This window comes from Ranitomeya imitator, chromosome 4, assembly GCF_032444005.1.
Source record: "Ranitomeya imitator isolate aRanImi1 chromosome 4, aRanImi1.pri, whole genome shotgun sequence".
NCBI lineage: Eukaryota > Metazoa > Chordata > Amphibia > Anura > Dendrobatidae > Ranitomeya > Ranitomeya imitator.
Window position 1 is genome coordinate 301,354,098 of NC_091285.1, and position 26,591 is coordinate 301,380,688.

Below are 26,591 nucleotides of genomic sequence, written 5' to 3' on the forward strand. Positions count from 1 at the left end.
ATATTATGGAGAGGAGCAGTGTGGGAGGGACATCATGGACAGGGCAGTGTGGGGGGAATACTATGGAGAGGAGCAGTGTGGGAGGTAAATTATGGAGGGCAGTGTGGGAGGGACATTATGGAGAGGGCAGTGTGGGGGGAATATTATGGAGAGGGCAGTGTGGGGGAATATTATGGAGAGGAGCAATGTGGGAGGTATATTATGGAGAGTGCAGTGTGAGGGGAATATTATGGAGAGGGCAGTGTGGGAGGGACATTATGGAGAGGGCAGTGTAGGGGGAATATTATGGAGAGGAGTGGTGGGGGGAGGATATTACAGAGAGAGGCAGTATGGGAGGGATATTTTGTGCAGGAAGCACTGTAAGGGGTAATTATTTATTCAGTGTTGAAGCATGGAAATATCATTATTTATGGGGCAGTATAATGATACTTTTATTTTTAAAGGATATCTAGCACCAGAAAAAAAACACTACTAACCTACAGATATGTGGTTAATCAGCAGGCTAATAGCATATAATACTGCCGCCTGCAGATAGCCTAACGCTGCGGGGAGAAAAGCAACTTTCTTCTCCCCAGCAGGTTTCCAGTTTCTATCACGGGGAAGGTGGAGCCATCATGTGTTCTGGCACCGCTCTGAGAATACATAAAGGCGGCTGCAACTGCGCCCCTGATCCTGACTGACACTGAATTGGGGCTCGGAGACGGGGTGCGTTTGCGGTTACAGTCACCGTTCTGTAGTCTCACAGTGGTGACTGAACTAGCACTGGCATCACTCACGTGACTGAAATAGGAATGCTGCTGGGGAGAATAAAGTTCATTTTCTCCAAGCAGCATTCAAGCTACAAGCAGGAGCCGGCCAGCATGATAACGCTATTAAACTGCTGATTAACCCCATATCTGCACGTTAATGGGGTTTTCTTCTGGTTATGGGTTCCCTTTAAGGGCACAGTGTCGGAATGTGCTGCTGGAGACAGAGAAGAGGGAAATTTGCAGAGATGAGTTCTGGGCATGAAATCTTATCATGGCATCTGTACTACTTGGAGACAAAGGGAGTAGGAATAATCAGAGAAGATGTCACCTATCGGGTAATAAATATATATATATATTTTTAAAGGTGTGGGGTCCCCCCATTTTTTGAATGGATTCCCCCCCTCCAGCCTAAAAATAGCAGCCTGCAACTGTCCCAGAAAAGGGAATGGGTATTAGGCGAGAACAATTCTGTTTGTTATTTTTAAATAAAAAAGGATAAGTGTGTTTTTTTATCAAATAAAAAGCCAGAACATTGTAATTTACATAAAAAAGAGAAGCAGAGAAGTCTTTCAGGGATATCGGGTATTAACCATAAACAGACTAAAGTCCCATAGATATTACCATTAGCCTATGTGCTCTTCTAGAGCATGAAATATATCCATACCTAAAAAAAGAAAAAGCAAATGCTTACAGAGAAGGTCACAGCCCCGAGTGAGAAAAATCTAATCTTAGGAGAATATGATGAGCAAGGCAGCAGCTGTGACCTTCTCTGTGGGTATTTACCTTTTCTCCTCTATAATGGCAGGCAATATGATTGGCCAGTGTCACAGGGGGAAAACACAACTGTCCACAGATGAGTTCTGTGGCATATGCTCAGTTGGTTAAAAGGAAAATTTATGTGTTGGGCACTTTATTTCCCAAGGGTGAGTGACTTTAGAACAGGGGGCAAACAAAACAGGTAAAAAAAAAAGTCGAGAATCAGTGAAGCAGCTATAATTAAAGGAAGTAGTCACTTTAACGCCCCCTGATGGTTATATTCATCACAGGGACAGGAAGAGGATCTCACATCATAGATCTCCGTCCTGTTAGTGCAGCCGGTCAGCTCCCCCAGTGCTCATTCTGCTCCTTCACACTGGCTGGTGATAAGGGTAGGGGCATTTTAACAGCTTGGATCCCAGCTACAACACTGATCCATGACCCATTTTAGATATATCTTATACATCCTTGGCTACTAAGTTGCCACTCTGAAAGGATGTATGTTTCATGTAAAATGAAACCATATTATAGGATGCAAAAAAGTCTGATTCTTGTTTCAATTTATAGAAATAAACTGGAAGTTTGAAATGTCATCATTCTATTAATAAGTCATAGAGGTCCTAGAGCACATATAACATAAAAGACAACTGTACAAGAAAGGCCTATGTAACAAAACATTTGCCATTATTTTTTCTTGGACTGTATAAAATTAGAAACTTTCTCAACATACTAAGTAATCCAAGTTTGCTCATCTAGTAAAAAAAAAGAATGATATCCTCAAAAAGCACCTTCCACAGTCACCCAGTAACATGTTACACAGGCGTCTATGGGTGAACGATGACTGACACATGGCATCCATTAGAACCATCGAGTAAAATAGATATATATACACACACCGGTGTATATATATATATATATATATATGTTTAGTTATTAGATTAAATATAAAATCAAATGCATATTTTCTGGGGGAAGATTATAATGGCTATAAAGGCTAGGCCTAATTTGATCTTCGTTATCACCGTATTTTCTTTGTTGCATGTCTGGACCCAAAGTTCTTGCATTTTTCATCGATGAAGCCTTATGAGGGCTTGTTAGTGAATTGTATTTGTCTGAGGCATCACTTTTAGGTTACCTAACCATTATTAACACTCTACTGAAATGGAAAAAAAATAAGTCAGGGATTTCGTTGTGGTTCGTTTTGTCATTTTAAATTTTAGATTAATCATGTGCTACAAAAATAAAGTTAACTTTATTCTGTGGGTCAGGACAATTAAGGTAACATATAATTTATATATTTTGATTTGCGCTCTATAATTTTTTTCAGTTTGCAGAAAAATAGAAAATGTATGATTCTCATGATATTATTCATTGAAAAAAAATGGAGTCATCATATTCTGAGAACTATAAGTTTTACATTTTTCGTCAACTGAGTTACACAATAGGGTTTCTTCGTTGATACTATCTGTTGGTGATTTTTAGCAGTTTTTGGGAAATGGAATGAATCCCCATTTAGAATAACTGACATGTTAATCTTATTCTGCAAGTCGACATAATAATAATAATAATACCAACTTTATGTAACGCCCCTGCATGGTGCCCCCTTCCCCCTCCATGCAGGAACGCCAGCTTACTCGACGCCCCAGCCCTGCGGCATTCTCTTAGCGGGTCCCTTCTGCTATGTCCTGCTTTCTGGGTGGGCGTGCCTAGTATATGCATGCCTGCGCTTCACAGTTCTTAAAGAAGCAGCGAGCGCATTGTTCTAAATGCTCTCAGCCTGTTGCTGAGAGGCATTTATCATAAGTAGTACACCTGCGAGATGCTCCGAGCCAATAGCTGGAAGGCATCTTATATAAAAGACTCCCTCTGGACTAGGGAGTTGCCAAGCAACATAGTGAATTATTAGTTGGTAAGGTGTACTGCTAGTGAGTTGTGAGGTCCCTTTGTTCCGGTGTGGTCAGAGCCTGAACGTCGTCCACTGGTCTTGTTGAGGCCAGTCCTGTTTTTGTAGGTCCCTGAATCTTGTCCCCTGGTCCTGGAGTGGTGAGTGCCTGAAACACGTCCCTTGGTCCCAGAGCTGCCAATGCCTGAACCTCGTCCCCTTGTCCCGTAGCGTCCCGCACCTGAAACTTGGCCACCGGTCCCGGAGCGGACAGCGTCTGAACACTGTACCTTGGTCTCAGAGCGGTCAATGCATAAACACTATTCCCTGGTCCATGAGTGACCTAACTCTGACACTGAATCCTAGACCGGCGAGTCTGAAGCCCTATAGTAGTGTCAGCCTACCTTACCCCGGGGGTCAGCAGCTGCAGTATCGGGTTCTGCCCAGGAGTGGTACCTGGCAGCTACCTGCCGCACAAGCCGGACCTCACCACTAGAGGCTCCAGTGAACACCAAGGTAGCCGCTTAGTTACACCCCTTCCTGGGTAGGCCTGGTCATGTGGCATAGTCTGTCCACAAATCCATGTGCGCCGCAGCTGGGCGTAGCAGTCTGCTTGACTCAGCCATGACCGCAACACTGTATATATTTAATTTAGGTTTTACAACTTTAGCCAATCAAAAAAACACTTCAGGGTATTATATTCTGAGACCCATAACTTTTTTTTATTTTTTTTTGTGTACAATGCCATGTTAGGGTTTATATATTGTGAGACAACTTGATCATTTTTTTATACATTTTTTTCCAAAATGGGAAGAATATAAATTACAATTTCTGGCATTTGTTATTCTTTCTTACAGTATTCACCATATGAGATACATAATTAAATAAGCTTTACAGTACAAGGTGTTAGAAATGAGGCCATACCAAACAGGGACGAACAATGACAGTGAAGGGCCCCTGTGTAGAACTTCTCTCTGGGCGTCCCCCTCCGACAGGCCCCACCTGCATATACAGATGCACATTTACATGCATATGCACATTATGCAAACATATATAAAGTAAGTACATGCTAATCCATTACAAGCACATTTAACAAATAGGTACTTATTTGTGACATCTTTTTTTTAAAAAGGGTATAAATAATAAGAATTGTAAATAATTTTTATTATTTTTCGCAATTTTCTAGGAAAAAATTACCAACTTTACGTTTACTCCTAATATACAGGTATATGTGAACTAGCACAATGTGCATGTAAAGAAGAAGAACAACACTATTTAGATTTTTAGGGCTCCCTCACATGACTGTATAACATGGCCGAGTGCTAGCCAACAATTTATTGGATAGCGCTCGACCCAATGTTATACTATGGGGCAGTGCAGATCTTCACTTTTTTTCTTAGGCCAATTTGGCATGAGAAAACAATTGCAAAATGCTGTGGGTGCATCCGATGATCAAATCACAAGCACCCATAACAAGTCTATAGGTGCGTGTGAAACATTGGACTGCACTTGGATGCCATTCGAATGCAGTCTGTAGCGAGGACACAGAACAGTGAGGATGGAGAAATTAAGTTCTCTGGCTTCTCCGAACTTGTGCTGCAATTTTCACATGCAAGAGGATTGTATTACACTAAGGTGACACTTGGATCAAAGTCTGACACAGTTTGATCTGAGTGACATTAGCATAATTGGCCAAATTCTCTCACATCAGAGAATCCACACAGTGTGACCCCAGCCAATGGGTATACAGCAGTTCAGCCAGTGGCTTAGTGGTAAAGGTTTTGTCTGCCATGATATGGTTTACATTCCGGGGAAGACCACACTTCAAGAAAAGGAAATAATAAATTAATTCTATGTAAAATAATCTACTGAGTACAGGCAGGGTGCTCTGTTTCGCTGTCAAGCTCCTTAAATGCCGCCGGCTTTAATGATAGGAGCATTTGAAGGCTAAAAGTGCTGGAATCAGAGCTTGCTCAGGTCCACATAGAAGCAGGACTTCATCTATATATTACAGCCAGTCTCGATGCAAATGAAACGGGCACAAATCCTGTGTACACAGCATCCAAATCCCATACATGCACCTCCTATCAGGAAATACATGTATGGTTGTTTGTAATAATGGTTTATACAGGGTGAATAAAAGCGATAATAGCAGTAATTCATCTGCATAGCAAGACAAAATACTTACAGTTACGTCCTGGAACTGAAGTCTCATTGCAGAGCCTGAAGGCTGAGGCCTACTGGTGATCTCTAAAATAGTTCTTAATAATATATCCAGCAAGCTGTTCACAATCACATCAATCTCCTTCATGGCAGACTTTTCCTAAAAATTACCAAACAGAAAACATTTTAATGAAAGCTACCAAAGTAACAAAGCCCAGAAACATATCTACAACCCCCACAAAGTACACCACTCCAGCAGAAAGACAGATTTTTAGAAAGGTATTTTATAACTGTACAATGTACTGCATCTCATAAAAAACTTTTATAAGGTTTTGGCTTGCTGAAAATGTATGTGCATTATGTATTTTCCTCATATGTAAACATTACACTTCTCTGACAGTTCACATACCAGTGCTTCTCACAGAATTAAAATATCAGCAAAAAGTTAATTTAATTTTTATAATTGATGCAAAAGAAGCCCTGACTAAGTATTGAGTGCATTTACTGATCATGTCCAAACCAAAAAGAAAAAAAGTAAGCGGCACAGCTCAACTCTCAAGAGATTATCTGCTCAATGTGGCAAGTTCCAGAACAATAGGCAGTCCGATCAGGTGAAAGGAGGTGCTTGCGTGAAACGAAGTGTCAATGTAAACAAAAAAAAGAGGTAGAAAAAACGCAATAGCACTCACCGATCTGTAGCAGTTCAAACGTCCTTTATTAGAACATACAGTAAGGCAGTAAGGCAAGACGACGACGGCCGTTTCGCGCTAACACCAAGCGCTTCCACGGGACCCGTGGAAGCGCTTGGTGTTAGCGCGAAACGGCCGTCGTCGTCTTGCCTGTCGCACTCCCGTTCTCACTCCCTCCCCTAAGCCGTGAAGATGCCTTACTGTATGTTCTAATAAAGGACGTTTGAACTGCTACAGATCGGTGAGTGCTACTGCGTTTTTTCTACCTCTTTTTTTGATTTACTGATCATACATTTCAGTAGGCAACATTTCAGATTTTAAAGTCATTTATGAAGCTGGTGTTATAAAGTATTCTAATGTACTGAGATAATGACTTTGGGGTTTTCATCGGCTGTAAGCCATAATCATCAACATTAACAGAAATAAACACTTGAAATAGATCACTCTGTTTGTAATGACTCTATACAATATACAAGTTTCACTTTTTGTATTGAAGAACTGAAATAAATTAACTTTTGGATGACATTCTAATTAATGAGAAGCACTTGTAATACGTAACCTTTTATTGATTGTAATACTTCGTTTAAAAAATGCGTCAGTAGGCTATTCTATTTCAGAAAAACACTGCATGGCATTATGGGGGTGATTCATCAAAGCCCTTATGTCACAAAATTGGCACAAAATGCTTTGAAAAGTTAGCACATTTTTGCACAAGATAAAGTTGCAAAAAAATGTTGTGACTTTTGTCATTTTCACGATAGTTTAAAGTAGCTCTGCCAAAATGGGTGGCTCTTGGGGAGAATCCAGGGCAGGACAGGGTGTCGCTACGTCTGCTGACCAAATTCAGGAAAAAGGCCGGAGCTTGTTAGAGCAGAAATACTATGCTGGTCACTGACTACAATAGTCTTTCTAATGAGGTGAAGCGGTTTACACGCCAGTGAGAAAGTGTACTGAATTCATTAAGTGGTGCCCTTCCTGAACTCTGTTGCATGAAACGTCAGTCTTAATAGATAGGCCCCTCAGTCTTAACGTAAAGGTATACATGAAAGTAACCCCCGTGACCATATTGTAGAACCTAATGAAGTTTCCTTATTATTGCACCTTATTCCTGGTCTAAAGCCCCCGTCACACATAGCGAGATTGCTGCTGAGTCACAAGTTTTGTGACGCAACAGCGACCTCAGTAGCGATCTCGCTATGTGTGACACGTAGCAGCGACCAGGCCCCTGCGGTGAGATCGCTGGTCGTGTCGGAATGGCCTGGACCGTTTTTTGATCGTTGAGGTCCCGCTGGGTAGCACACATCGCTGTGTTTGACACCTTACCAACGACCTCGTTGACAGGACGTCCCATTGAATCGTCATGAAATAGCATCGTTGTACAGGTCGCTACAGGTCGCCGCATCGCTGCTGATCCCTGACAGGCCGTATCGTTGTCGGGATCGCTTAAGCGTCGCTATGTGTGACGGGGCCTTAAATCGATAAGTCTGCAGTCATTCCGCATGGTGATTCATAAGTCTGGTCACACAGATTGACTGCAGACTTATGGATTATCTATTAGAAGAGAAGATTATATTTTGAGTTTTCTACAAAATATTTACAAAAACACAGTTAACCTTTTAATGACCAATGAATATTTTTATGCTTTTGTTTTTATTTTCCTAGCATTGTTCCAAAAGCCATAACTTTTCTATATTTTTCTGTTGACATAGCCATTTGAGGTCAGGAAAAAATATTAAAGTTTGGTTTTTGTGATGTTCAATGTGAGGTGAAAATGACCTGGCAAAATATTCTCAAGGTCAATGCAAATACAGCAATATCAAACCCGTCCATTTTAATTTGTTATTTTACTGGTGAAAAATAATCCGAAATTTATAAAATTAAATAAAATATGTTCTTCCTGTCTCCATTTTTTGAGACCCACAACTATTTTATCTCGTTTCAAGCAGAGACAACATTTTTATTAATACCATTTTGATAAGACATTTTCGCTCTTACTTGTGGGAAATGCAGCCACCAAAAGGGGCAATTCTCGTGTTTTACTTAAATTTTTCTTTTTTTGCATTTAACGTGTGGTTTAAATAAATTTGTATCATAATATATAGAACTTTTTGGAAACTGTGATACCAAGTATGTTTATTATTTTAATTTCATTATTTAAATGGAGGAAAACAGGGATGATTAAATTTTTTATATATTTTTAAAAAACACTTCTTTTACCATTCACTGTATACTTTAGTCTTTTTATGGGGTTTGAATGTGACATTGCTTGCTAGCTTGTATCATACACTCAAATATACAGTATATTGCAATATGTAGCAAAATCATGTTACTCCTATGGAGTTCAGTCTATGACCAATATGGCAGTAACGGGGGCTTTCAGCAGACCCCAGATACCATCGTAACTTGTAATAGATGCTGTTTCCCATAATAGTTTCCCACAATAGACGCCGTTGCATGTGTGCTGGCAGACATCATATAAATGCTACTAAAAGAGACAGAAATTTAAGTGGTTAACTACAGCGATCAGCGCAAGCTCCAGTCGCTGCAGTCCAAGGTAGATGCAGGCTACGTAACACAGCTGGCATCTGCCTGGTCTGAAGGAAGTTCAGCTCATGAGCCCGCATCATCACTTATCGACCTATGATGAAATTATGTCGTTAAGGCGTTAACCATTATTCTAGAAAGAAAATTTCCATAGAATAAGGTAACTTTAATACCAAATGTTTGAAATCACCAGTAAGAATATATGTTTTTAAAGTGCTATAAATCTTTCCAATTCATATTTTAATCTGTGCACAACAGCCACAGGCTCCAGAACAGTTGTTATTCTGCCTTAGCAGATGGTACACATAGGTCTACTACATCGTTACACCTGTTTGTGTGTTGTGACAGAAGAAATGCGAGGACCTTCATAATGACATGTAACAGACTTCTTTATTGCTTCCTTAAGGGCACCCAGGCATTATGCCCAGGGAAACATAACGATGCTACAAGCAGAGGTTAAGAATACTTTGCAGTGTTTGCTGACCTAATCTATAGTCCTTGTGGGCCTAGTCTAATTGTCTTTGGTTCAGCAGTTACAAAACTTTACAGTTGCTACTGCTCTATGTTTTTTATACAATGGTCTTTTGGTGGCCGTTCACACTATTTGAGCACATGCATTAAACATACGCTACAATGTACATAGCCCTGCTGGTGTAGAGGTTCTAACTTACACCATTGTCATATAAGGCTGGTAACCTTCCAAAAGCTCGTATTCTTTCAGCTCTACATTAGCACTAATGCTCTTCGCTTGGCTGAGCAGCAAGATCTAGGTGTGGAAGTCCAGGGTGGAAGCTATACTCTTAAAATCTATTCAGATTATGTTCTGTGTACATTGGCCAATGAATTTGATCAGGAAAAAGGTCGCTACTTCTGACAAACTTGCTTTCCACTGCCTGCTGAAAAGGGGAATCTATTTTTGGCAGCACAGACACTAAAATGGATACCACTAAGTGAAGGAGGGTCTTTTGTCTCTCTGCTCCTGCTCTCCTGTCTGTCAAAGTCATACAGAAATAGGCAATGGATAATGGAAGTCTCCTGCACTGCTGCATTAGTGACAAGCCACGATGGAATATGAAATGTTGGTTTCATGTCAACGCGTTTCAGAGTCACTCAGACTCCCGAGTGCACGGGGTGGGAGCTGCTTGACACTCAGGCAGTCCAGTTGAAAGGCCGGCAGCGCTCAGTTTAATACACTTGAACTCAAATTCTACCGACAGCAATAATGTGACATGGACAATCAGAAGAGCGAATGTCACTGTGAGGAGGAGCAAAAAAGGTGCTGGATTCTGGAGGAAGCAGCGGTAGAAATTGTGTACTCTAAAACACGTTGACATTAAACCAACATCTGATATTCCATGGTGTCAATAATCCAGCAGCACAGGATACTTCCATTATCCGTGGCATATTTCAGTACAGTGGAAACTGCGGCAGTTGGAATCTATGATATTCTAGTGCTTGTGCTACACCCAATCCTACAAGGTGAGCAAAACTACCTATTTATGCTCTTCTTTCCACTTGGATAAGACCCTAATGCACTTTTACATCTTTTATCTAAATGTCATACAGACATAACAGATGAAAACTTTCAGTTCAGAGAATGAAAGTGACTGGATAGTGCATACTGAAAAATGAGGGAAAGAAAGTTCCAACAACTGTGATGCTGGCAGGATGCCAGGGAAAGACTCACTAAAAAATGTAGTTTGCAAGTAGCTGAGCATCAGAAACAGGACAGCTCCTGGACATATGAGACTAGTATGTGTACCAGAAGTAGCTTTAAGGGATTGACTTGTTTTGGAAAACCTCTACCTTTCGACTGTAGTTTGTTTTAAAAAAAAAAAAAACTGCTTTGCTCACCCTGCCTGGTTCTGGAGCAGAGTCTACATGCCGCACCTAGTGGCTCCCGCTGTCTGTAGCGCAGACATCACGTCGCCAGCTCTGCGGCCAATGACTGAGTTCTGAGGACCAAGCTGACCGTACGAGCCATTGAGCTCAATGATTTACTGCAGTGCCGGTGACTTGGTATCGGAGTAACAGAATAGCAGACACCGAGGGCAGTGGCAGAATCTCAGCGCTGGATCCAGGGAGCGTCAGTAGAGCAGATGGTTTTCCTGAAACCCCCTATAACTTGCATTGGGGTAGGAGTGCGCCAACACCATACTTTCCTAGTTTCAACTCTGCTTTAAAGTGGGAATCATCTGATTTTACTGTGAGTGCCTTCTGCTCCCCGTAGATGATAGCAGCCATTACCCTGGTAAGTGGCATTACTCGTGTCACAGTGTCACCGTATTTAATCAAAATTCTCCACATCCTGCAAGTTAATTTGTCATTAGTAATTAGAGATGAGGCCTGGCAATAGAGCATGATAATTCTTCTAGCAAAGAGGAAGAATGCGAGCCTTCCAGCTGTATGCCAAGCACCTGCTGGATACTTCTCCTATATATATAGATCGCTGTGGAAATGATTTACAGTGCTCCGGATTACTGTTCAGCATGCTGTATGTTAATGTATATAATAAGCATCTCCCAATTACTTACAGAGCTGCTTTTCTTGCTAAGACAAAACATGTTGCTAAGGATACGTGCGCACATTACAAGATCTCTCTGCTCCTGCAGATGCATGTGGAGGTGGTGGAGGACGACAGGGAGGAGAATAAACCTGGACTCTGAAATGACAACACATTGCATGTTATTAGAATCAGGTCGCCACAAGCACTTAACAAGCGGCGCTTACCCAGACAGATCAGATGCTACAATGTGTCCGGGCTTCCCTAAATCAATAGGGCCTGCAGAAGTCAGAGCGTGAAGGATTTCAAAGTCACATTACAGTAACTAAACTTTAACTATACTACCCCATTTTTAGATTAAAAATGTAATTTGGATGTATTTTGTAAGCGTTTGTACACAGAGCGTCTTTATCAGGCAGAATCTGTCAGAAAAATGCCGCAAAAGCTCCCGTGAAATGAACATGAATCAAAGCAAAGTCATAATGACATTGCTGAGCACATTTTCGTCTTATGTCATATATTTTCATTGCTTTGGAGTTCAGAAACACCGAAGAGGTTAAAAGAAGCAACCTGTCCATTCTAGCAGAAGTCACCCGCTCTTTATACTTGAAAGTATAGAGTAGAAGACAACAGTGAAACCTTTTCTGGAAATCCAACGTTGACATTTTCTTGAAACGGCTTTGCCTTAAATAAACCAGCAGTGGAGCCAGTGTCTAGAAGGTGATGTGGGCACATACTCCAATAGGGTTAATTACCTGTTTTTTCAGCCTTCATGCAGAAAATAGGTCCTTAACTTTACCAAGTGCATCGACCCGTACTCAACATCTGGAGTACTGATCTCTCAACTATGAGTGCGGGGAAGAGCAGTCTTCACGGTGTGCATGCAGCCTCCTTGTAGAGAAAACACGGTGAGAGGAGTGCAGGAGTTGGGTCTGCAAAGCAGGTCTGTGACTGCAGCGTATTCTTCTCCACACACCCTTGTATAGAGGAGAACACGTTACTTTTGCATTTGTCTCAAGGACCACAGGACTGCCTGTCTATTTTCCCCAGGAGCACTAGAAGACCCTCCCTCCTGCAAAGTGCTCTCAGTGTGCCTTTATCCGCCATAGTGAGGGCATCATGCTGGAGCGAGGGTCTTGGAGCAATTGTAGAGAAAGCAGACATGTGGTCCGGGCCCTGGTGACAAGCACTACAGGTGAGAAGATCTTGGAGCAATTGTAGAAAGAGCAGACATGCAATCCATGGCCCTGCAGTCTTAGTGAGCATGCTTTGCAGGCACGAGGATCATGGAGCACTTCTAGAGAAAGCAGACATGCAGTCCGTGGCCCTGGTGACAAGCGCTGCAGTCACAGTGAGAGCGCTTTGCAGGCACGAGGATCATGGAGCACTTCTAGAGAAAGCAGACATGCAGTCTGTGGCCATGGTGACAAGCGCTGCAGTCACAGTGAGAGCGCTATGCAGGCGAGAGGATCTTGGAGCAATTGTAGGAAAATCAGACATGCAGTCCGTGGCTCTGGTGACAAGCGCTGCAGTCACAGTGAGAGCGCTATGCAGGCGAGAGGATCTTGGAGCAATTGTAGGAAAAGCAGACATGCAGTCCGTGGCTCTGTTGACAAGCGCTGCAGTCACAGTGAGAGCGCTATGCAGGCGAGAGGATCTTGGAGCAATTGTAGGAAAAGCAGACATGCAGTCCGTGGCTCTGATGACAAGTGCTGCAGTCACAGTGAGAGCGGTGTGCAGTCGAGAGGATCTTGGAGCAATTGTAGGAAAAGCAGACATGCAGTCCGTGGCTCTGGTGACAAGCGCTGCAGTCACAGTGAGAGCGCTATGCAGGCGAGAGGATCTTGGAGCAATTGTAGGAAAAGCAGACATGCAGTCCGTGGCTCTGGTGACAAGCGCTGCAGTCACAGTGAGAGCGCTATGCAGGCGAGAGGATCTTGGAGCAATTGTAGGAAAAGCAGACATGCAGTCCGTGGCTCTGTTGACAAGCGCTGCAGTCACAGTGAGAGCGCTATGCAGGCGAGAGGATCTTGGAGCAATTGTAGGAAAAGCAGATATGCAGTCCGTGGCTCTGATGACAAGTGCTGCAGTCACAGTGAGAGCGGTGTGCAGTCGAGAGGATCTTGGAGCAATTGTAGGAAAAGCAGACATGCAGTCCGTGGCTCTGGTGACAAGCGCTGCAGTCACAGTGAGAGCGCTATGCAGGCGAGAGGATCTTGGAGCAATTGTAGGAAAAGCAGACATGCAGTCCGTGGCTCTGGTGACAAGCGCTGCAGTCACAGTGAGAGCGCTATGCAGGCGAGAGGATCTTGGAGCAATTGTAGGAAAAGCAGACATGCAGTCCGTGGCTCTGATGACAAGTGCTGCAGTCACAGTGAGAGCGCTATGCAGGCGAGAGGATCTTGGAGCAATTGTAGGAAAAGCAGACATGCAGTCCGTGGCTCTGGTGACAAGCGCTGCAGTCACAGTGAGAGCGCTATGCAGGCGAGAGGATCTTGGAGCAATTGTAGGAAAAGCAGACATGCAGTCCGTGGCTCTGGTGACAAGCGCTGCAGTCACAGTGAGAGCGCTATGCAGGCGAGAGGATCTTGGAGCAATTGTAGGAAAAGCAGACATGCAGTCCGTGGCTCTGATGACAAGTGCTGCAGTCACAGTGAGAGCGGTGTGCAGTCGAGAGGATCTTGGAGCAATTGTAGGAAAAGAAGACATGCAGTTCGTGGCTCTGGTGACAAGCGCTGCAGTCACAGTGAGAGCGGTATGCAGGCGAGAGGATCTTGGAGCAATTGTAGGAAAAGCAGACATGCAGTCCGTGGCTCTGGTGACAAGCGCTGCGGTCACAGTGAAAGCACTGTGCAGACTCCATTCCTACGCTCCTCTCACTGAGAGTACTATATACAAAGAGACTGCGTGTACACTGTGATGACTGATTTTACCCCACATGAAACAGTTGGTAGAGCCATACTCTTGATATAACAAAAGAGGAAAAGGATACTTATCAGTTCTGCCAGGGTCTAGTGCAGCTCATGGAGCCACAAATTCAGAAGTGATGCACAGATGACAAATTCCCAGCTGGTTACTCAGTGGAGTGCAATAGAAAAGGTGAAAAAAATCCAGCAATCCCAAATAAAAAAAAAATATTAAAACTTCACATTTAATAGAAAATATTTTTTTAAAAATCCAACCAGAAAGAGGATAAATGTGGTGGAGGAAAAGAAGGAGAACTATACGATATGCATTGGTGACGGTTTTGAATCACACTGGTTCTGAATCATAACTAGTGTGAAGTTTTAATATATTTTTTTATATTTGGGATTGCTGGATTTGTAGCCTTTTCTATTATACTGTTGATATGCAGCAAAGAACATTTCAGGACCTATTTTAAGACTGAAGGCAGAAAAATAGGGTAATTAACCACATTACAAAAATTGTATTCAACATACAGTTGTAGTTTAAAAGTGAAAAAGGAAAAAAAAAAAAAGTTTAGTTACTCTTTAATCTGAAAAGACTGTCATGTTGTCATACTATTGTAGGTCTGGAAACAGAATACTTGAAGGATCAAACATTGGATCAAAATGACTATCTTCTTGTTGTTGGTTAATCTTTATTGTTACTGCTTTCTTATTGTTGGTTAGTCTTTATTGTTACTGCTTTCTTATTGTTGGTTAGTCTTTATTGTTACTATCTTCTTATTGTTGGTTAGTCTTTATTGTTACTATCTTCTTATTGTTGGTTAGTCTTTATTGTTACTATCTTCTTATTGTTGGTTAGTCTTTATTGTTACTATCTTCTTATTGTTGGTTAGTCTTTACTATTACAGTTTTCTTATTGGTTTGTCTTTATAGCATCAGTCTTTATTGGGGGTTTTTGTTAGGAGATTTTCAGATTTTTTTCTCCCACTTTATTATCTTGGTGACTGTTGCTATAAGGATTACGGACTGAAAGTTAATTTTGCTTTGAAATTGAGGTTTACAATACACCTCAGTGCATACACCAAAGTATCTACGTAATTAATGATTTTATTTAATTGAAAAGCAACTCTCTTCTGGGGTTGACTAAATAAAGCTGTTAAAACTTATAGACCAAAATCTTCCCGCAGAGCAAGAAACAACAAAAATACATATCATTAAAGGGTTATTGTCATCTCTACCTTTCATGGCTAAAATGGGAATAACTGCTTCTAAGTCCTGAGCTACGCTGTTGTGGCAACATCCATACATTGCTAGGGGACTTGCACGTATATCAGCTGCACTCAGCAGTTTTCATAACCCCCACCTCTGCTGGCCGGGACCTAGATGCGGTTATTCCAATCTCAATCAAGAACAGCGGAAATAGACTAACCCTTTAAATGAAAATAATCTGCAACATAAATGAATTAAAAAGGTTATACCACAGGTTTACACTGTGAATACAATCCTGATTTCGTCTTTACAAGCCATAATTACAATAATGAGTCCAGGAAACCACTACAATAAGACTGTGAGCTTTTGGGATCCTACAAATTTGACTTTAAATCATACTATGCTACCACATAACAAAAACATGCTGTACAATTAAAGAGGACCTGTTGATTAGGAGGGAAAAAAGTGAATGAAGATGAAATGATAAGACAATTCTCAAATACATTTCATTGGCATATCAAATGATTTCTCTGTGTATTAGGGCTCGTTCACTCGACCGTATTTTCGGAATGAGTGCTGTAGAACTCGACGGAAGTGTGTAGAATAGATGAATTTTATTCAAAATCCAATGATCCAGAATGCTATGGGAGTAGCTCATTGCTCACAACGAAGGCTGTCGGCCTTCCCACTGTCCTAACACCTTCTTATTACCTTCTTACTCACAACAATCCACCCCTTTCTCCTGAAGGACCAAATCATTGCTATATTATTCTAGAGCATTGGATTGTGAATAAGATTCAGATTCTCTACACACTTCCTCTGAGTGTGGAGTCTGACATCCATGAGCTATTACAGATCATGGGAACCCTACTTGGGCACCTTCTCACATCTCCCAAGCGCAATATATTACTATTTACTAAGGACTTCGACCATATTCAATGGGGCAGTGCAGATGAGCAATTTTTTTCACTGACCTAAAGTTTGCACTAGTTTCTTTTGTTAATCGAATGAGACTCACCCATTCAAGTCTATGGGTGTGTGAGAAAAAAATCAGATTCCACAGTATAGCATTTTTATGGATACATTGAAATTCTGCTACTGTAAAAAATGGATTATCTACAGACTATGCAAGTGCATGGTGCATTGTCCTACTTTTATGGTTGAAACTCCAGATTATTTACAAGCAAGGGAAGTTTTACTTTATTTTACTAAACTGAGCTCAAAATGTGGTGAGATGGTCTTTGTCACCAGACTGTGAAGGGGAGAGTATATGACTCCAAATGGTAATCTGAATGGTAATTGAAGAGCTCAGGTTTGTAGGATTTGGGGCGAATTCATCAATACGACCATTTTGCCATTTACTCAGCACTCTGGTCCACAGAATATAATTGTACAAACAATTTACCAATATTTCACCACTGCATCTTTATGGTGAAACCCAAATCACTTTTCTCACCTCCACGTCTAGGAGCCAGAACTTTACTTACAAAATAATATTACACATCAGCTATGTCATAGAACATCTCTGTCTATCATAAAGCCCTGATAAAGTCAGAATACACATTTGATTCTAAAGCATTAATCTGCAAGAGGAGGACATAACTGCTTCTAAAGGGTAATCTTCTAGATGAAGAAACATCAGCTTGAAAGGGGTTAATATGTTAGAAGAGGACATGGCAATTACAGCATATATCTCACTTATGCAGTGAAATATATGCTGTTATAGCCATATCCCCTTCTAATACATTAACACAGAGCCCACAATGGACACACTGAGAATAGGCTGTAACAGGTTTTACCTCTGCAGCTGTTTCTTTTTCCCCTTTTCCGGCTCCATAACACTCAGGAATTCATCTTACACTCCTTCATATATCAATACATCCAGCAGGAAGACAATAGCACAGATCTCCCCTATGTTTACTATGCTGCACATAGTTTCCCACCGACACTCTGCCTTAGGCTACATTCCCAAATTAGGTTACTTGTGCATTTTTTATTGTGTTTTTTGACTGTGTTTTTTTTACATGCGACGTTGTTACTGAGTTTTTGAAGCCGTGGTTCTTGTCTTAGGTGGTGACAATGTCTTAGGTGGTGACAAGTCATCTTTAAGTCCCTATTTTAATAAAGCCAGCCACTAGGCCTAACAGATATAACATTTGGTCTATCTAATTAAAGATTTTGTGAATGACTACTGATGAATACAGCAAGACAGGTGTGTCTCGTATGTTGTTCATGGCTAGGAAAGTGACAGCTCTCTATTGGATAACGGATTTGGTCCCTACAATTCCGGAGTTTATAAATAAAATCAACTGGTTATTGAATTTGGAAAGGGGCATTTATTTAAAAAGAAATGTTATTACAAAATTTGGAAAGCTCTGGTCCAAAGGATGGATGGATCAGGGTTGCCATCGAGAGAGTTAGAGAAACCGTTTAGGTCTCTTTTGAACACTAGACTTAAGCCAGCATCCCATTAACGTATGGCATCTGACGATTCTCTCACGCGAGACCATCGGATGCGATAACGTAATGACCCTCGGTTCCAGCTGTGCTGCAAGTGTAAGCCGAGCGTCAGTGTTCTGTGCTCCCATCCTCTTGCAATAGATGATCGCAGCACAGCAGCGGAGGAGATGGAGAAAGTAATTTCTCCATCTCCTCTGCTGTCGCCGTATATCGCACTGCACTCTGGTGATATCCGAGTGCAGTGCCATGTTTCCCTCCCCCCTTCCACCCCCACCCTTAGACTTATATGTATCCGTGCAATCCTCCGATTCTCGGGTGCAATCTCAGCATGTTGCAATAGTTTTTGCATTCTGAGTCGGGATGAGAAAATAATTGCAGAAGTGAGCTGCACCATAAAGAGACATTGGGGCGACTGCACTCGTCCGATTTCACGGGAATGAGCTCTTATGCAGTATCAATTCCAGATGCATTACATTTCTTGGTGACACATTTTCCAACATACTTGTATTCATGTGTACTAAATTGCTGTTGTAATAAGTAAATAATAACCAACTAAGTTATCTTCTCCTTTAGTGAACAGTGGTTCATTTTTTACACTTTGATACTTGTTATTCTATGTTGGGGGTGAGGCGGAGTTTATTATTATACTTTTATTTCTAATTGTATTTCAATGAGAAAATGTTCAATAAAAAAAATCTGATCCAAAAAAAAAAAAAAAAAAGTTTTGTGATGCTACCGTAGGTACGTGTAGGCAAGTCTCATACATAAACTCTGAACATTTCACTTTTACTTTACCTTGGGTTTCACATTTGGCCATAACCATGAATAAGCTTTTTAGAACATGTTGTACTCAAATATAAATTTAATGAATGTGCCCATGAGTGTAAAGTACTGGGAAGAGGAGGGGGATACGACTGTTTTGTTCTTTTTTTTGTTCTGTTTTTTTATTTGTCAATAATATGAAAAGTGCCTTAGCAGCAAAAGTTAACTTCCATGAATGCGTATCGCTCCCCGTACCAGGATTGCTGTAGAGCTCGCTCTCCACCGTCTTCGCAATGCACTGAAGTTTAATCTCCTGCAGGGAGTCGTCCGCGTGCATGATCGTTGGCAGGCTGCCCAGAGTGTCATGCACCAAGCTGGCGACTTCCCGAACATCAAACAGCTTCAGCAGCTCAGAGTAAACGGCTGGGAAAGAATTCAGAAAGACCGCCTGGAGAAATATGGAAATACAAGAATATCGTCGGAGGACGTACCAATGGATACCATCTCATACTTATCACAACCTATGGAGTGTTCAGCATTTTCAGTCCATCACTCTCCAATAATAACATATCAATAACATTTCACTTGTTGCGCATTTCATGGGGCTCCAGTGTGATTTACAGAAAGGAGACCAGAAGCCATGCTGACGTGTCAAGGTGGGCGTTTAAGGCGAATATGCCTACTAATACCAATACTGACCTGCTATTCAGTCACTGAGTGTGAACATGGTGTGCTACGATTCTCTTGGATGAGGAGAAGATGGAAAAAGAAAGATCCTCCAACTTCTCCATTCGGACAGTCCATGATGTCACCCAAGTGTAGTCCAATGTTTTCCACAATGACTTGCATGGCCGAGTGCGATCAGAATATTGGATCAAACTTGGGAATGCTGAGATTATTTGTTGGACCGGCTCGGTCCAATGAAAAAAATGAGACATGTGGACGGCCCAAGAGAATAACTAAAATATGGTCATCTACACAAGCACTTAGGGAAAGGCATTGCCAAAAATGAATGCCAAGTCCAAACACTAAGTCCCTGACAATAACCAGCTCATTGATACTTTACTCTTATTTTAGGAGATGTTCCAGGTCTGCAAATATCCTTAAATACAGTTAGGCAAATATGCTGCAGATTGCAGTACCAAATGTCCTCCGTAGGCTGTGTGAATTTTTTTTAAGCCTACAGCATATAAAAGTGCTTCTCGCTAAATTAGAATATCATGAAGAAGTTAATTTATTTCAGTTCTTTAATTCAAAAAGTGAATTTCATATATCAAATAAGAGTCATTACATACAGAGTTTTCTATTTCAAGTGTTTATTTCTGTTAACGTTGATGATTATCGCTTACAGCCAATAAAAACCCAAAAGTTATCATCTCAGTAAATTAGAATAATTAGCAAAAAACACCTGCAAAGGCTTCCTAGGGGTTTAAAAAGGTCCTTTAGTCTGTTTCAGTAGGCTCCACAATCATGGGGAAGACTGCTGACTTGACAGATGTCCAGAACACACTCCACAAGGAGGGTAAGCCACAAAAGGTCATTGTTAAAGAAGCTGGCTGTTCACAGAGTGCTGTATCCAAGCATATTAATGGAAAGTTGAGTGGAAGGAAAAAGTGTTGTAGAAAAAGGTGCACAAGCAACCGTGATAACCGGAGCCTTGAAAAGATTATTAAGAAAACGCCATTCAAAAATTTGGGGTAGATTCACAAGCAGTGGACTGCTGCTGGAGTCATTGCTTCAAGAGCCACCACACACAGACGTATCCAGGACATGGGATACAAGTGTCACATTCCTTGTGTCAAACCACTCGTGACCAATAGACATCACCAGAAGCCTCTTACCTGGGCCAGGGAGAAAAAAACTGGACTGTTACTCAGTGGTCCAAGGTGTTGTTTTCAGATTAAAGTAAATTTGGCATTTCATTTGGAAATCAAGGTCCCAGAGTCTGGAGGAAGAATGGAGAGGCCACAATCCAAGCTGCTTGATGTCTAGTGTGAAGTTTCCACAATCAGTGATGGTTTTGGTAGCCATGTCATCTTCTGGTGTAGGTCCACTGTGTTTTATCAAGACCAAAGTCAGCGCAGCCGTCTACCAGGAAATTTTAGAGCACTTCATGCTTCCCTCTGCCGACAAGGTTATTGGAGATGGAAATTTCATTCTCCAGCAGGACTTGGCACCTGTCCACACTGCCAAAAGTACCAATACCTGGTTTAAAAACAGTATCACTGTGCTTGATTGGCCAGCAAACTCACCTGATCTTAACCTCATAGAGAATCTTTGGGGTATTGTCAAGAGGAAGATGAGAGACACCAGACCCAACAATGCAGACGAGCTGAAGGTTGCTATCAAAGCAACCTGGGCTTCCATAACACCTCAGCAGTGCCACAGGCTGATCGCCTCCATGCCACTCTGCATTGATGCAGTAATTGATGCAAAAGGAGCTCCGACCAAGTATTGAGTTCATTTACTGAACATACTTTTCAGTAGCCCAATATTTCAGAATTTAAAATAATTTTTCAAGCTGGTATTATATAGTATTCTAAATTTCTGAGATAATGACTTTTGGGTTTTCATTGACTATAAACCATAATCATCAACAATAACAGAAATAAACACTTGAAATAGATCACTCTGTTTGTAATGACTATATAATATATGAGTTTCACTTTTTGTATTGAAAAACTGAAATAAACTAACTTTTTGATGATATTCTAATTTAGTGAGAAGCACTTGTACAGTTATACATCTTATTTGCATAGTGTATTGCGAAATCTATGGTACAAATGCTAGGAAAGCAACAAGACCTCGATTTATCAAAATGTTTAAACCAGAAATCTGGCATAAAACACTTTAAAAAGTTGCAAAACTTTAAGGCAAAAAAATTTGTGTTTTGTTTACATTTTGATGCCAATTTCATCCAGGTCCACTAAAATGGGTCTACTCATCCAATGCATGAAGAATTATGGTATACCATATGCCACAAATCTTACTTAAGTCTCCGACTAGCTTAGGATTTGTGGCAAGGTGCACAGGGGGGCAATGCCACTTTTAAGATGCAAATTATTCAATAAGGGGCACCTTTCACTCCATCATGCCTGCGCATCAAGACTAGCGCGAACAACACAGGTCCTGATGAATCAAGGACAAGATCTGCAGCACAATCCACAAGAAATTGGCATCGTTCGGTCTTTTGATTCGAGAACCCTACAGAACTTGTTATTAACATGCTTCATATATTTGCAAAAGGAAAAGATGGATTGAAACGGATTATAATATATCAATGCTATAGAAATCACTGGGTTTGTGTTCTCATGCAGACCACATCGGCATCACCATTGAGCCCAGCATTTGCCTGGAGCGGTCCTATGCATTGTAGTCATTACATCACAGCAGCAGCCTGCCAACAAAGACATGGGACAGCAGCAAAGAGGCAGCGCTAGACTGGAAGTAGATGTATAAAGATAATTTGTTTTTGCTGTGTGCACGCCAGATGAAAAAAATCATGAAAAACCCCTTTAAAAAGAATTAGTCCCCAGTTTTTTGTTACCTAATCTGAGAGTATCATAATGTGTAGAAAGATACTCTGATTCCAGTGATGTGTCCCTTACTAGGCTGGTTGGTGAAGTTTTGATTAAATCATGGTTTCAGCAGGAGATTATCACTAGAGGACTAATAAACCTGAAACCATGTAGTCCACTGACAGATGAGGTAAGGAAAAATGTGGTGACAGATTATCTTAAAGATAATGATTAATATTGCCTGTTCATAAAGTTAAAATGATTGAATGAGCATTTTTTGAATTGAATTAAAGAAAAATCATCAACCTGTGACTGAGACAAAGCACTTGTTCCTTTGCTTTCCTTAGATAGGAAAAACCGGATTGACATCATGAGTTCCTGAATACTGCAGTGAAATTCTTCTTCATTTTGTCCACCAGTTGCAAATGCAAAAAGTTTCCGAGATTGAACAATATACTTAAAAATATATTCTTGAGCCTACAATATTAATGAAAAAGAAACAGCGTTATTGTCATGTTTTCCAACTGATCGGCATGGGATAGCAACATGTGTTTCTAGAGAAACAGGATAATGACCCAGATGACTTTACATGTTAGGTTCTCACAGGCTTGTTTTACCAATACAAGCGATAATCTAGGATAATGAGCCCACTGACTCTTATGGTCCTGGCACCTAGGCCAATTGCCATCACATCAAAGTGAAGCAGCATAAATCAGTCACCCTGCAGGTAAAGGGGGTAACAGTACATGTATCATTACCTTTAATACCTCCTGGATATGCTCCTGCCGTTCGGCTTCAATTATCCGGTCAACATACCATTTCAGCACTTTTATGAGGTCTCTAAAAAGTCACAAGGTGAGTTCAATTAATTTTTCTGCGTAACCAGGAAAAGCCTAAAATAGCTCACATTTTATCACTTAAACTATGTTTTAAAGAGTACATCTGAAAATAAGAAGCTTTGTCATATATCTTCCTAAAGTCTGCTTCTTTCTCCTCCTGGATTGATCTTCCACTCTCAAGATTTCATTGCTAAAATCTGTAAAAAGTTTATTCAGTGAACACAGACGTTCCCATTACTGAAATACGAGATGACCGTTGGTGCTTGTAAAATTCTACGGCGTCAGATACAAACATTCTGCTGCACGTTCTACAGAAACCACAGTTACAGTTCTCCATAGAACCTTATGCGCACCAACTGTCATCTCCTATCTCATTCCTTGAAGACAGATTTTACCTATGATCTGAGAATTTTGAGAAAGAATTGTCAGCTCAGGAGGTGAAGGAATCAGATTTCTCTAATAAGATACATTACAAAGTTTCTTATTTTCACCTACTCTATTTGATTAAAAAAAAATGCAAACCACAGGTACTCTATAGGTGATAGTAGGTGTAGAGCTGAGGTGAAACTATTTTACTACATTACTTAAATGTGCTACAATAAACGTTCAACACAACATATACTACAGAGAAGTTCACAGCACGTTCAGTCTGCAGTTAAAGGGAGTATTTCTACAGGTTATTGCCGCCTAATCTGATAGAGATAGAGACCCTGATTTCAGTGATTTGTCACTTACCAGGCTGCTTGCTGTAGTTTTGAGAACATCAGTTTTTTAATCTGCAGGAGATGTTCAGCAAAGGACTAGTAAACCTGCTGCTATGTAGTCCACCATATTCATGAGCTCTATATAGCCCTGCCCACCACCCCTGAGTGGTACCTTTCTACCTATGCACAGTGAACACACAAAGCTGCCAATCAATGATGTGGGTGGGATTATACAGCGCTCAGCATTCAGAGAGCTGCAAGATCTGCAGCAAATAAAACCAGGATTTTATCAAAATGGCAGCAAGCAGCCCAGTAAGTGATACATTGCTGGAATCAGGGTCTTTGCTAAACCATCTGAAAACAACAATACATAAAGGCAAAAAAAACGCTGACAGATTCCCGTTTTAAAATAACCCAAAACGAATACACGGTGTGTTATTCATCAGCACAAACCCTGACGGGTGTTAAATGACAAAAAGATTCTCCCGTATTGTTATACCTCTATTTCATGGACCGCCCCTTAGAGGGCGGCAAACAGAATAACACATTGCGCTGTGTAATGGAAACACTGACATTTACAACCAACCAGAAATGGTCATTCAGTTCAAAATGACACAGCGGCACTGCCATTGTAAAAGACAGTTTTCGGTTCCAATTGTGAAAATGGGGCTCATAAGATGACTTTTAATATTTTTATCCAAAATTATATTTTAGTAGTCTTTCTTTTTTTTTTTTACTCCTCTTTGGTGCTTTAAATTTAACGGGAAAAAAAAAAAGAAATGGCCACCTCCCGATGTGAAAGACACATCTACATGTATTCCCCAGAATAAGTACATACGTACGATCATATTGTACCTGTAAGCAAGGGCACCGGAGAAATGTCCTTCTATGTAAGTGTCCATTACTGGTTTAAAGTGCTGGAATTTACTGTCTTGTAGTAAATTTATTATATGAACCTGAAGACACAAAACATCAAACGTGAACTCCTGAGAAAGCTGCGTCTTATGTAACCTCTCCGACAGTCCTGCTCATGGAGCTTACCAAGCAATCGAAGACTTTAGAGCTGTACTTCTGAGAACTTTCATTCAGGATGCCAAACAAGGTGTCCAGTGTGTCCTGCAGGAACTGTGGACGGAAAGGGGACGTGTCGGAGCAATTTAGAACTAACGTAACCCTGACAGTGGATACACAGCACTGCTATGTATAGCGAAAACTACGGAGTCTTATGAACGCCAGCTACATACTGAGAACTGTCATGATAAGCACAGAGGTCTTCAGCAGACCCATGGCTGTAATGGCAACCCATCGGTGTCCCGCCATCACGTCACAGGCGTGTCTATAGGCATACCTGGCAGAGATCATACAGCCAGTGCCCACGGACTGGGCAGCATGTATCCGCTGACAGGTTCACTTTAAGGTATGATATACTCATACTACGTAGCTTACCTTCACAATCTCAGACCCGTCAATCTCCTTCAACTTCGATAAGGAGCCTGGGATTTTATCAGGATGCATCCTCCATTTAAGCAGATCCAGCATGTCCCCTAAGTAGCGGAAACAATTATAGAAACAAAATAACACGCATTGTAATAACAGCAGACATGTCAGCCATTAAGGGGGCCTAAAATACATAGGAAACGACTTAAGCCGTATTAGTATAGAGAGTGCCAATAGCAGAAAGGAGTCAGGGATGAGAGTTTGCAGGCATCCACAGTGCCAACACCTGCACTCACACAGTGTGGGCCCACTGGGCTTCTTCAGGCCCGTGTACCACGGATGGAGGCCAGGCGGCATCAAGTTCAGTATCGGAGACAGTGCACAGAGGGGGGCATAACGGCGCACCCAGCTCTTAGCCACATCAAGGGTGCACTAAAGCGCCTTCATTTGCATATGAAATTAAAGTTGCTTTAACAAAAACAAAATATACGGTATACTACTGGTATGTTTTTATAAAAGCTTAGTCCCCCACGTAAATGATTAAGTAGTTTAATATGCGTTTTGGGGGGTGTCGGACTCGCTGGATAGAAGGCTGTCTGCGGGAAGGGAAAGTTTCACCTTCCCAATTAATAGACCTCAGAAAAACTGGCCAAATAGTTCATTAGAATTAGGAGCAACAGCCAAAGCTTCCTTTATTAGGTTTGTGTTTAAATTTCAGCTACTTTGTAATTTTCTACTTTGCTTTGCTTTCATATTTGCAAAACTGTAAACTCCACAACCCACCTGAAAAAACTCAAAATAAATGCCCCAAAGAATGAACACAGGCATTTATGTGTAAAAACGACTTGCTCTGCGTATGTTCAGTCTTTTCAGCTTCTTTTAATCGCTTCAGCTTCACAAAGACGTGTTTAAAAAAAGTGACCTGACCATTCTTTGGGTCGATCACTTGTTTATTTATTACAAGTTTTAAAAAAAACAATACAAAAAACAAAAAAAGACACCAGCGAGTCCTGAAGAGTCCTTCTCCTAAAAAACTAAGAGGGTTCGAGCACATCTAAAACGTGCTGTGTGCACATACCACTGAAGGTGCAATCCGAGACTTTGCTTGTGGTTTGCTATTGGGCTATGAACTTACAGGCAGGTAGCTGCTGCTCAGCACCAATCTCTGCTGGCTCAGAGGACTCATGGACTGCTCCTGTCGGCGATTCCGGTGCTTCATTTGCCTCACTTCAACAGAGTTCTGGTCCGCTCAGTCAACGGGGCATCACTGCCAACGTCATAATGATTGACAGTTGGCTCTTCGTAGTTAGGCACAAGGCAGGCAGCTGTCGATCAGCATGACATCGGCAGTAACGACTCATCAACACAGCCCAGCAGAAGCTGCGCGTGATGTCATGGGAAGCTAAAGAATCACCAGCAAAGATTGAGGCTAGGAAGGTAGTTAGCAACTACCTACTTGTAAGTTCT

General features: G+C 41.3%; 1 protein-coding gene across 7 annotated transcripts in view; it reads right to left on the reverse strand.

The window, feature by feature from the left end:
* Positions 1-26,591, reverse strand: part of DOCK4 (dedicator of cytokinesis 4) — a 488,246-nt gene that overhangs the window by 182,366 nt on the left and 279,289 nt on the right. For 4 of the 7 annotated variants that reach the window (XM_069764795.1, XM_069764794.1, XM_069764799.1 and 1 more), the window contains exons 18-26: positions 25,134-25,231; positions 24,729-24,812; positions 24,543-24,643; positions 22,903-22,984; positions 22,451-22,621; positions 18,882-19,074; positions 11,318-11,445; positions 5,576-5,710; positions 4,312-4,389 (exon numbers count right to left, since the gene is read on the reverse strand). In XM_069764795.1, coding sequence (XP_069620896.1) covers positions 4,312-4,389; positions 5,576-5,710; positions 11,318-11,445; positions 18,882-19,074; positions 22,451-22,621; positions 22,903-22,984; positions 24,543-24,643; positions 24,729-24,812; positions 25,134-25,231 — 1,070 coding nt within the window. The remainder of the gene's footprint in view (positions 1-4,311; positions 4,390-5,575; positions 5,711-11,317; positions 11,446-18,881; positions 19,075-22,450; positions 22,622-22,902; positions 22,985-24,542; positions 24,644-24,728; positions 24,813-25,133; positions 25,232-26,591) is intronic. The other 3 variants (XM_069764796.1, XM_069764797.1, XM_069764800.1) reach the window with 1 other exon arrangement.